We start from the raw sequence: 12231 nt of genomic DNA, 5'->3' as shown, positions 1-12231 counted from the left end.
GCACTGTAGAAGTTGAAGCCACTTCCATAACACCAACAGTCATAGGTAAGAACACATGTGTCTTATGGATTTTTTTGCCATGCTGTAAGACAGTGTAGGTGTGTTTGTCAGAGAAAACTTAAATTGTTAGCTTATTTACTTAGTCGGACATTAGCGCCGAAACAGGGCTTGATGCCCTTGGAATTAGTTGCAAATTGTGCTTGGTAGAGTACTAGATTGCTCTTTTGACATGCTTTATCTGCTATAGTCGAGGGCCTTGCTGCCAGGAGAGATGTCGTACTCCTCCTTGATGGTTCAGACGGAAATAGGAATGGATTCCCCGCCATGCGTGACTTTGTTCAGAGAGTGGTGGAGAAACTCCATGTGGATGAAGGCAGAGACCACGTTTCTGTGGTCCAGTACAGCCAAGAGCCCGAGGCTAGTTTCTATCTGAACACCTACACCACAAAGGAAGAGGTTCTGGAACATGTCCGCAGTCTGAGGCACAAAGGAGGGAGACCCCTCAACACCGGGTCAGCCCTCCAGTATGTGAGAGACAGTGTCCTCAGTGATTCCTCTGGCAGTAGACTCCTGCAGGGTGTCCCACAGATACTGATTTTACTGAACGGTGGAAGGTCTTCTGACAATGTGGACACACCAGCCTCTGCTCTTAGGGAGCTGGGAGTGAAAATCTTTACCATTGGCAACAGATACTCTGACAGCAGAGAATTGCAGAGGATTTCAAAAGAGCCTAGCAATGCAGTGTCAGTGTCTGACTTCAGTGACCTCCCCAGTGTTCAGGAGCAGCTCTTGGATTCCGTAGAAACCGTTGTCGTCTCTGTGACACCAACAACCCCAACTGTCTTAAGTATGTCTACCTGTTGATGTCTGTGCTGCCCTTTAGTCTTTCCCGTAATGCCTATCTTTCCATCACTAATATCCATAGGCCTTTTCAAAATGTAATGTTAAGACACCTTAATTGAGTAAAATAGCCAAGGGATGAAGCCAGGCAACCTTGTGAGTGGGTTAGAGGGGTTTTTGAGCCATGTCCTTTCATTTGTATGTTAGAACTGATGTGAGGAATGGCAAGTGGGTTTGCTGTGCTGAAAGAAAGTGTGCTCCGTGCTAAACATGTCGTTTTCCTTCTAGTTGACCAAGACGCACCCAGAAAAGATCTTGTATTCCTGCTGGATGGCTCTGATTACACTAGAAATGCCTTCCCAGCTATGAAGGACTTTGTTCAGAAGGTAGTGGAGAAGCTAAATGTGATGGAGAACAGAGATCGTGTGTCTGTGGTCCAATACAGCAGAGACCCAGAGGCCCATTTCTATTTGAACACATACACAGGAAAGGAAGAAACTCTTGAAGCTGTGAGAGCTCTGAGGCACAAAGGAGGCAGGCCCCTCAATACCGGGGCTGCTCTCCAGTACGTGAAAAACAGCGCCTTCTCTCCTTCTTCAGGTAGTAGACGGAAAGAGGGTGTCCCACAGATTCTGATTTTACTGAATGGTGGAAGGTCTTCCGACAATGTGGACACAGCGGCATCTACTCTTAGGGCAGCTGGAGTAAAAACATACTCTATTGGAAGCAGGTCCTCAGACAGTAGAGAATTGCAGAAGATATCATACCACCCTAATTTTACCATGTCAGTTTCTGACTTCAGAGATCTTCCAAGATATGAAGAGCAACTACTCTCTGTTATTAGCACTGTAACAGAGGTGACCACTACTCCCACACAAATTATATTGGGTAAGATAACATGATTTTTTTGTATGTGTTTGTAGCTTTTTCTATATATTTATTATAAATCTTCAGTTTTATTGTCCTATACAGTGATGATCATCTTAGAGGCTTCTTAAATCTTCAGAAGGAAATAGGTTTTTATTGTCACATTTAAATTCAGTTCTTGAAGTTTCATAATGGAGATGTTCATATGATCCATCCTCAGCCTCTATTTTTGAAAATAGAGGCTGATATAATATAAATGAAGGGTTCTGCATTTTGCCTATATGTCAAATTCATTAATTAATGAGATTATATACAGAATATAGATAAACCGTTATAGATAAAGAATAGATAAACAATAAACATGCTTCCCTGGACCATTGGAGTTCGAATAACAGGAGGATAAAAGGATAAAACGCTTTGTGGTCAAAGTGCAAAGAGCACACTTACTGATCACGTACCTTGCCCATACAGTCACATATGATATAAATGTCCATTGAAGAAATTCATTCATAGAGTTTGTTCATTTCATTTTCCAGGTAGGTGTTTGTGTTTTAAAGGGTTTGGTGTTTTTTTACGATATGTAGCAGCAAGGTAGTTCCAATAAAGTACACAGTACAAAGTTCTTTTCAGAGACATTTCTTTCTTCAACTCTGCAAATTAAATGTGTTTTTGTGTGATTGGTTGTGTGTTTGGGTGTTTTTACCCAAATAATCCGCGTACAGTGGTTTGTTTTGATGCTAATGATTACCTGACAAAGTAATCATGATTTTCTTCCCTCTCTTCCCAAATCGTATGATTACACTTTTCCTCAGGACAGACAATTGAGAATTGTGTTTTCATTTTTCTGTCATAACTTATTTTCATTATAAGACTTATTCCGTTTGCTTGAGCTTTTCACACTACAATGCATGTCATATACATGGTTGTAACACTTTCATCCCATATTGTGCTCTTCCTAGTGCAATCTCCTATGAGTCGACGAGATGTTGTTTTTCTCATTGATGGCTCTGACAGAAGTCGGCTTGCTTTCCCAGCAATTCGAGATTTCATTCGCAGAGTCACAGAAAATCTAAATGTTGCTGAAAACAGAGACAGGGTTGCCATCATCCAATTTAGCAATGACGCCTTGATCCACTCTTTGTTGAATTCCTACTTGACCATGGGCGGTATCATCAAAAAGATTCGAGACATGAGCCATAAAGGAGGAGATTCTCGCAACACTGGAGCGGCTCTCCAGTTTGTAAGAGAAAATGTCTTTACTGCTTCTCGTGGAAGTAGACAAGATGAAGGTGTTCCACAGATTCTTATCTTGCTGACTGGTGGACCATCCAGTGATAGTGTCATACAACCTGCTATGACTTTGCAACAACATGGAGTTGTAAGTTTAGGCATTGGAACAGATGTCAGCGGTATTTCCATAATCTCAGAGGATTCAGACAATATATTTGCCATCGATGACTTTGGGGAACTCCCAGACAAATTACATAATGTAATTTCTGCATTAAATCAATTCTCCATCAGAGGGTATGGTAAGTATAGAATCAGTAGTTTTCATATTTTTACTCAAAATGGAGTAACATCTTTTTATCATTAATAGCTCATCAAATTCATTCCCTCCTGGAAGTTATACACTTCCTATCTTGTTGTCTGCTATGCTGTCATGCAAATTGAAGATTAATTATTCATATGGAGTAAGTATGCAGAATTAAAGTACATTTGCTGAAGCTGAATACAATTTCCACTAACTGAGTCTCATTGGGGGAAAGTATGATAAGTACATTGGTTTACTTAAAATGAAAGCAGTGGCATGTTGACAAGTATTTTTTTTAAAACATGAATTGCAAAAAGGTCAGAAACATAAGATAGCATTATGTCAGAAACATAAGATAGCATTATCAGAGTTCCTACAGAAAATAGTGTAATACTTGCATATTATCCAGAGTAGATGTTTACAGAAACGTGGCTTGCAGTTATTTATTGAAATAAAGCCATACACAGATATCTTGGCCTGATTTAACAGCCTTGGCCTCCTTTAATGAACATCTTCCAGCCACTACTGCCTTAATTCAATTGCATTTTCAAAGCAGTGTTCTGTAAATTGGTATTGAGTATCCTGTAAATGTGTGGGAAAACACAAAAGATAATTGAAGAAACATGCAGACTATACGATAAGCTCACCTACCTATAAAATACTAAACATTGCAGCTTGCAGAGTTCAGTCATATCAATGTGTCTTCTGTGTACGATATTAAAGAGGCACCCTTAAATGGTAGTAGGTGTGTTAGGGTCGCGTTTTGCTATACTTTGCTATCAAGAGTGAATAAGGCGATGTAGGTGTCTTATCCACCAATTTCTAATAGGATTCCATAATCACAATAAATCATGACTCTGCTGCTCTGTATTCACAAGGTAAAAAAAAAATCTTACTGGTGTTGCTGAATGTTTGTCTATGTAACTTGCACTGAAGTCTGTACTTGATCAGATTTTCATTGCCAGTCTGATTTTCACTTATGTGTTAATGTACAGGGTACATTTTCAAATGTCATCTCAATCCAAACACAAAAAGATTTACTACGATGAAATGGACCCAGGATATACTGTATCATGTCATAGTTTAAAGGCATGAAGTTTAAGAAGCCAATGTTGTCTAACTACAATACCTAATATTTACAGTATCAAATAATGCTCTGTAGCAGGATAATGGATGATAGTGAACGACACATCAATTTATTTATTTAATAAAATGTTTCATACATAGGATGTTATTTTTTCATGGGTAGGACAGGGCCACCTCTGTTGTTGGGCACATTTAAGTTCTACATTTTAAAATATTCAGCCAAGTGTGTACAGTACATTGAGAGTCTCCACCTTTCTTAGGACTGTAACAACCTCCACCAAGTTCCTGTTTTACTTTTAGCTTGTCTTGAACAGTGGTGCTTTACAGGAGTTATATATTTAATTGTTTTTAAAATCACAAACTGTATTTAAAATTCTCAAAATCCATGCTGACATTATATGTGCAATTAGTATCTACAATTTCCTAATAGTGTGTTGTTTTCTCTTTGCCCCGTATTATTGTACAATACTACGAGTTTCTAATTTTTCTAACGAGTTTCTAAAGTTCTTGATGCTCCTTTTCTTTTCAGCTGAAGCCCAGGGTCCTAAGAAGGACGTTATCTTCCTCATCGATGGCTCAGATGGAGTTGGCCGCGAGTTTCCCATCATTGTAGAATTTGTGCGGACAGTCGTGGAAAAACTCAACGTTGGTGAAAACAAGATCCGCGTGGGAGTGGTGCAGTATGGGGACAATCCCAGCGCTGACATCTACCTCAATGCCCACGCAAACAAGGAAGGAGTGTTGAATGCGATCAGGGGGCTGAGACAGCGTGGTGGCAGACAACGCAACCTGGGAAGAGCAATCGATTTCGTCAGTCGCGATGTTTTGGCCAAACGATCTGGAGGCCGTCGGGAGGAAGGTGTTCCACAGTTTGTGATTGTTGTGTCGGGAGGAAGGTCGTCAGATGATGTGCAGACCTCAGCAACAGCCATCAAAAGATCCGGGGTCCTCACCTTTAGCATTGGAACCAGAGATGTTGATCCGGGAGAGCTTCAGGTCATTTCCTACATTCCAACTTATGCTCACCCTGTGGATGACTTCCCTGGGCTCTACACTGTCCAAGAAAATCTGGTAACCACTCTAACTGAACTGTCAGATGAAGAAATAGCACGGATGCGTCCTGTTTTCCCCGACTTCCAAGGTAATTGATTTGCTATATAATCAGAATAGTTGTGCATTTATTTATTATTTATCCATTATAGGCCGGAACGATGTTGCATAATTAAGTTATTTCACTATTATACTTGTATGCTTACACCATGGAATATCATCAGTCATTTAATTGCTGAAATGTTGCAAACTATGCGAAAAATTAGTCAGTCAGTCATTCACTATCTAAAATTGTCATTACATTACTTGTTTGTTTATTGATGAAGTCATGAGTTTGAAGTTAAGAGGTAATGTCAAAAAATCTATTTTTATGGTCATATAAATGAATGTGCAAATAACCTGCAGGTCCTGTGATACCAACAACTCCAGGAGATAAGAGAGATGTTGTTTTCCTTGTTGATGGAACAAATACTGTCCCTAACATTCGTGACATGATTTTGAGGATCGTGGAAAAGTTGGATGTAGGAATGGACAATGTACGTGTGTCTGTTGTGCAATACAGTGAAGACGTCAGGCAGGAATTCCTTCTCAATGAACATTCTTCCAAAGGAGAAGTTAAGGAAGCTGTGCGGCGAATGCGAAACAAGGGTGGGAACCAACTCAATACAGGATTTGCTCTTGACTGGGTTTCAAAGAACATCTATCAAAGATCAGCCGGCAGTCGTATTGAAGAGGGTGTTCCCCAGTTCCTGGTTTTAGTTACAGGCAGCAAGTCCGCAGATGATGTGTCTGGTCCTGCTTACCAGCTGAAGCGCAACATGGTGGCACCAGTGGCTGTCGGAGGCAAGAATGCGGACGCCGATGAGTTGAAACTCATTGCTTTGAAGCCAGAGCTCACATACTCGGTGCGTGACTTCAGACAGTTGCAGACAGTGGAGCAGCAGCTCGTCTCCTCAGTGAAGACCATGACGTCTAAGGACATCACAGATGTGACATCTACCTTGGTATCACCCTCCGTTACAACCACAGGTATGATGTTTACCACAATACTGGCTCAAATGCAATGAAGTGTGCACTGAATTATATTAAAATTTATCTGAAAAGGTTATTTTTTTAGTTCAATGCACCTAAATCAAACAGTATCTTTGTATAAAGATTTTTTGTCATGTTTTTGGAATGAACCAATGGCTTTACTGGCTCAGTTTGCTGTAATGTTTAAAAAGCATCACATTTCATGAATATTACATTCCTAAATACATCAGCAACTTAAAAATGTTTTCATGTTTATTTTCAGAGCCGATTGATCTTGGAAGAAAGGATATCATTTTCCTAGTTGATGGCTCCGACAGTTCTGGCGGAGGTGGACTTGCCCATATACGTGACTTCATTTTGAAAGTCATTCAGCAGCTGGATCTCCATCCTGATCGAGTGCGGATTGCATTAGTTCAGTATGCAGAGAAGACCAAAACCGAATTCTCCCTCAACACCCACCCTAACAAGGAGTCTATCGTCTCAGCTGTCAGGAAGCTTCGTCAAATTGGCGGTCGAGCAGGCGACTTGGCTTCAGCTATCGACTATGTCATGAGGAATGAACTGCATGCTGGTGCAGGGGTTCGGCCTGCTGTGGCCTCTCAGCACCTCGTAGTACTGACCGGAGGAAGGTCCGTCTCAGATGTATCCAGCAAAGGCGCCATCCTGAAGGGCGCAAGGGTGAACTGCATTGGTGTTGGTGCTGGTGCAGCTGATACAAGACAACTCACCCAGATTGCCACTACCCCTCAGGATGTCCTTAAAGTTACGGCCTTCCCCAACCTTGCCAATATTGAGCAGCAGCTCATTGCTAGGCTGCAAGGGGGCGTTATCGTAGAACCACCGACAGTTGAAGAGCCTAGTAAGTATTTCTATTTGTTTGCCTCAGCTGTAAATGACTTTGGGTCAACTCATATTTTCAAATGTGCTATAAAATTAAAGTAACTTGACTTGAAATTATGCGCAGATTGTTTTGCAGATCATTTTGTTTCATTTCTAACATTTTTGTCCTGCTTTATTTGCTTTCTTAGCTACATCAGGAATCATGCCCAGGGCAGCTGATATCGTGTTTTTAGTGGATGGATCCATCAACCTGGGCAAGGACAACTTCAGAGAGGTCATGGAATTCCTTGTGAACCTTATTGATGCCTTCTACAATGATCAAGACAGCTTGCAGATTGGTCTGGCCCACTATGCTGCTGACGTGACGGATGTCTTCTTTCTGAATACCTATCAAAACAAGGATGACATAATTAACGCAATTAACCAGGCAGAGTACAAGGGTGGCAACCGCATTAACACAGGAGCTGCCATCCGACATGTGCAGCAGAACCATTTTGTGAAGGAAAAAGGCAGTCGGAAGGATATTGGCGTCCCACAGATTTTGATGCTGGTGACTGGAGGCAGATCAGCAGATGATGGCAAGTCCGCAGCCCTTGGAATAAAGGCCACTGGAGTTCGTGTCTATGCCATTGGTGTGGGTGACATTCAGGGTGAGCTTGCCAACTTAGCGAGTGAGTCTGCCACTGTAGCAAGGGCCAGCATCTACCAGGAGCTCTCCGAACTGAACGAGCAGATCCTGGTGACCTTGGATGATGATTTGAAAGGCATTAAACTGTGCACTGGGGTGCATGAATCCACAAAAAGTAAGACATAACACGGCATGGGTCAACATAGTTTTGCATTGCTCAACTTTTCACCAAATAGCAAAGTCCACACTTCTAAACTTGTGTTATCTCTTCCATCCGCTAGGTTGCAGCCTTGATGTCTTGCTGGGATTCGACGTGTCCTCGCAGAACATATTTACGGACCAGAGAAGCCTGGAGACAAAGATGACTGCCATCCTTCAGCGAATCATGAAACTTCAAGCCATCAGCTGCACGTCCGGGCAGGCTCCAACCATACGAGTGGGCATGCTGGCCTTGGACTCAGCCTCCGAGCCTATGCATCTGGAATTCACAGACAACTACTCAGAGCTTCTGGATGCCTTCAAGAACCTACGCAGCCGTGGACCATTTGTCCTCAACGGGAAGACCATTGATACCTACACTGCTAGATTCAAAGCTCAGCCTAGTGAATCTGTGAAGGTATTCTTCTCCATTGCCTTTCCATATGATTCTCATACGGTCATGCTTAATAGCATTGTTTCTTCTGTGTGTGTTGGTAGCAAACATTTCTTGTGTGCATTCTTGTGTGTGTTGGTAGCAAACATTTGTTTTCATATTACTTGAGCATACCCTTTTAAGTAGTGTTGTGTCTGTGACATATGTTTACTTACATTAATATTAATATTTTGTTGTCCAAAAGCAAGTAAAAACAATGTGTTTGTCTTTTTGCCAAGGTTGTGATTCACCTGACAGATGGTCTGGATGGACAGTATGGACAGATGAAGGAACGAGTTGAGAAAATGAGGCTTTCTGGTAAGATAAAACCCTGCTTTCTCCTACAGAGAGAAGTCTAGCGACACATGATAAGGGCTATCGGCCACCAAGTTGTCCTGTTATACAGAATTAAAGGACGAGGCAGAGGCAAAGAGCAAAGTGTCCTCTGCCCGAGTCCACCTCAAAGGCCGTTATCCCACTTAACACCTGGTAACAACTATAGTCATACCTTTATAGCACACAAAGGAAACAAGTGGAGAAAAGAAGCCAACTTTTTTGTAGCTGAGTTTGTTGTACAACTTCTTTGGCCCTAACAGTAAAAACGGTGGACAGTTAGCTTGTTTACAGTTGATTCTATTGTTGCGAAGCCTGCTTCCAGGTGCAACCGTGATTATACTATGGTTGTTATAGTTACCATTCATAAGCATTGATATGGAACGGTGATTAAACTTTTTATACCAGATCTACTTCATAGGTGTCCCGTTATTCAGAATTGATAGCCACCCAACCAGCCAATCAGAAAAGAGTATTTATTCTCTCTCCGGGTGATAATTGCATTTAAAAGGACATCCCAATTGGAGTCCCAGAAAGGATTTTTGGATCTTTTTTTGTGCAATGTAACACCTGGTTTTATGAAAACAAAAGCACAAAAAAGAACTGAGTACACACCAGTTGTAATGTGAATGGTTTATAATGGGATGGCTGCTGTTCTTCCAGGTGTAAACGGTTTCATCTTGGTGGGCCTGGAGAGGGTGCCACAGTTTGAAGAGGCAGTGCTTTTGGAATATGGCCGTGGGTTCAGGTACACCCGCCCATTGCGTGTTAACCTGATGGATCTGGACTATGAGATCCTGGAGGAGTTGGTTAGTATTATCCAACAACATCCTATATGTATTACATACATGTGTACTGTATTTGTAAATATACATTTGAGTCATGCTGTGATCATGTTATGTAAACAGCAATTTCATGCAAATTATCAGTGTGGCACACACTGGAGTGTAAAAGTAATGCTTCTCAGAGCAGTGCCAGTAAGACCAGTGTCTTCAATTTGTCATTGTTTTTTACTTAAATACTTATTTTCTTCTTTAATGCCTCTTAGGACAACATTGCTGAAAGAGAGTGCTGCTCAGTGCCCTGTAAGTGCACTGGTCAAAGGGGAGACCGAGGTGCCGTTGGACAACCAGGACTGAAGGTTACCAAACTTTATGTGTTGTTTCAGGGAGTACATGTGTTCTCTGCAGTCAATAATCTTTGTTTGGCAGTGCCTTACATGCACTTACTGGAAATAGGTGATATTCAGTTAACTGAACTGCAGTTTTTCCTGTTCAGTGAAGGTCATTGAAAATAAATGCATGCTAGTGGAGAGTTGGAGAGTGGAGAGTGGGTGAGGATGAGTTTCAGTTATGTGGTTTGCTTATGGATGGTTGTATGTATTACAGGGTGAACCAGGAGCTCAGGGATACAGAGGACACCCAGGAGATGAAGGTGGTCCGGTGAGTCTCTCATACTGGAGAAAAATGCACGTCTTGACTTGTACAATATTGCCATCGTACTGTAGGCTACATGAGACATGTGTGATTTTTGCGGTTGTGGGTTTACTTTCATTCAATTTTCTTAACCTACTCTCTGTGTTTCAGGGTGAGAGGGGTCCCCCAGGTGTCAATGGAACCCAGGGTTTCCAAGGCTGTCCTGGACCAAGAGGTGTCAAGGTAAGATTATACAAACTTGTATTTGGATGACTAAATTAACAAATAAATGCAAAATATGCACAACATGTAGAGAACAAATTCCTGTGTATAGACAGTAGAAGACCGTAGCTAACAGGTAACTTTGAGGTGATGCATGTGTATGATCATAAAACAGATTTTTAACCATTCTTTCTTGTCTCCTCAAGGGATCTCGAGGGTACTCAGGAGAGAAGGTAAGTTTTTTTTTCAGTGGAGCCGCCTTCTACATTGTGGTCTACAGAGGACTTGATCAACTCGATTAATTGTTGATGCTCTACTCTTCTCCAAACAGGGAGAGCTGGGAGACATTGGCTTGGATGGAATCAACGGGGAAGAGGTAAAGATATTTTTCCTTTATAGTTCATGCAGCGCTCGGGCTAAATAAAACCACACAGTGATCAACGATTCCCAGTGCCTCTTCACAGTAAATTCACAAAGACCTAGCAGTTGGCTGTCGGACATTGTCTATACGACACACTTCATGTTTTATTTAACAATGAAACTTTTGCTACCTAATTTGCTCATTAGCCTATGAAAGCATGCTAGCCATCTTACTGACTTGTTCATTGTGCAGTGAACATTTGGTTTTGATTTTGATTATGTACATTTTCAGGGCACAAGTGGAGTGGCTGGGCCACCAGGAGAACGTGGTAACCCAGGGAGACGGGTGAGTGCTTTGGCTGCCTCTATAACAGATATACAGAGAAGTAGATGGAGAACACGATTGGTTGTTGCTGTTGTTGTTATTTGTCTGGAAAAAAACAATGAATGCTTCTCATGTCCAGGGAGCTAAAGGTGCTAAGGGACAGGCCGGAGACAGTGGACAAACTGGCATCCCAGGAGATCCTGTGAGTACTGGCTAACTGCTAACACATAATATACGTTATTGTTTGCCACGCTTTTTTTATTTTATTTACTGCATGATTATAGTGTCTGGCTTTCTCTATGACACAGGGATAATGACCTACAGCTGATTAAGTAATTTAAGGCATATTATTGTTTTGGACATTAAATCAAGGAGTCCATGATTACACTTGACTGTCGTTGAGCTTTTTACTGTAGGGGAAAGCAGGAATGTCTTTTTAATTGAAGCAAACAACTGATTTATACAACAATGATTTGTTGCCATTTTGGCTTACTCCTCTTCAAGATCTTGTAAACATTTTCCCAAATATCTTGTTTTTAGGGAGTTACAGGGAAGGACAATACTCAGCGAGGACCAAAGGGAGATCTAGGCGATGCTGGCCCTGCCGTAAGTTCTTTTCAGTTTGTCTTTCTTAACTGGTGAAATAGCCCTGAACAGGTTTGTTGGTAATCTCAAAATGCTCCTAAACATCCTCGTTTGATATCCTCTAGGGAGAAGCAGGAGAGGACGGCAAAGAGGGAACTCAAGGAGAACCAGGAAGGAGGGTATGAGTCCATTATTGTAATCTGTATGCTTTTAGCTCATGTTCTATTTCCCCTTCTAGTATCAGTAGGTGCTTTCAACAGAAACCATCACCCCAATGTGACTAGAATGTGTTAGAACAAATGCTCTAAAAGAATATCTGGGTGCATTGATTAAGCATTAAGTCGCTAGAGGCCACAGATAAGGAGCATTGTTCGCCAGGATGCACAGCGGTTTTGTATCAGTTTGTGGTGCAGTAATATAGAACGTAATGAAGTCAGTGTGAATGGTTGCAGAGTGTTTTATAATGATTTTGATTTTGAAAGGGTG

General features: G+C 41.5%; 1 protein-coding gene across 2 annotated transcripts in view; it reads left to right on the top strand.

The window, feature by feature from the left end:
- Positions 1–12231, top strand: part of col6a3 (collagen, type VI, alpha 3) — a 34753-nt gene that overhangs the window by 6889 nt on the left and 15633 nt on the right. For both annotated transcript variants that reach the window (XM_048238640.1, XM_048238639.1), the window contains 16 exons: positions 4854–5465; positions 5780–6403; positions 6669–7265; positions 7435–8049; positions 8156–8490; positions 8745–8823; positions 9502–9647; positions 9887–9979; positions 10227–10280; positions 10425–10496; positions 10682–10708; positions 10807–10851; positions 11128–11181; positions 11300–11362; positions 11701–11766; positions 11871–11924. In XM_048238640.1, the coding sequence (XP_048094597.1) occupies positions 4854–5465; positions 5780–6403; positions 6669–7265; positions 7435–8049; positions 8156–8490; positions 8745–8823; positions 9502–9647; positions 9887–9979; positions 10227–10280; positions 10425–10496; positions 10682–10708; positions 10807–10851; positions 11128–11181; positions 11300–11362; positions 11701–11766; positions 11871–11924 (3536 nt within the window). The remainder of the gene's footprint in view (positions 1–4853; positions 5466–5779; positions 6404–6668; positions 7266–7434; positions 8050–8155; positions 8491–8744; positions 8824–9501; positions 9648–9886; positions 9980–10226; positions 10281–10424; positions 10497–10681; positions 10709–10806; positions 10852–11127; positions 11182–11299; positions 11363–11700; positions 11767–11870; positions 11925–12231) is intronic.

This window comes from Alosa alosa, chromosome 3, assembly GCF_017589495.1.
Source record: "Alosa alosa isolate M-15738 ecotype Scorff River chromosome 3, AALO_Geno_1.1, whole genome shotgun sequence".
Lineage (NCBI taxonomy): Eukaryota > Metazoa > Chordata > Actinopteri > Clupeiformes > Clupeidae > Alosa > Alosa alosa.
Note: the sequence above shows the minus strand (reverse complement) of the source record. Positions and strands in the feature narration are given on the sequence as shown.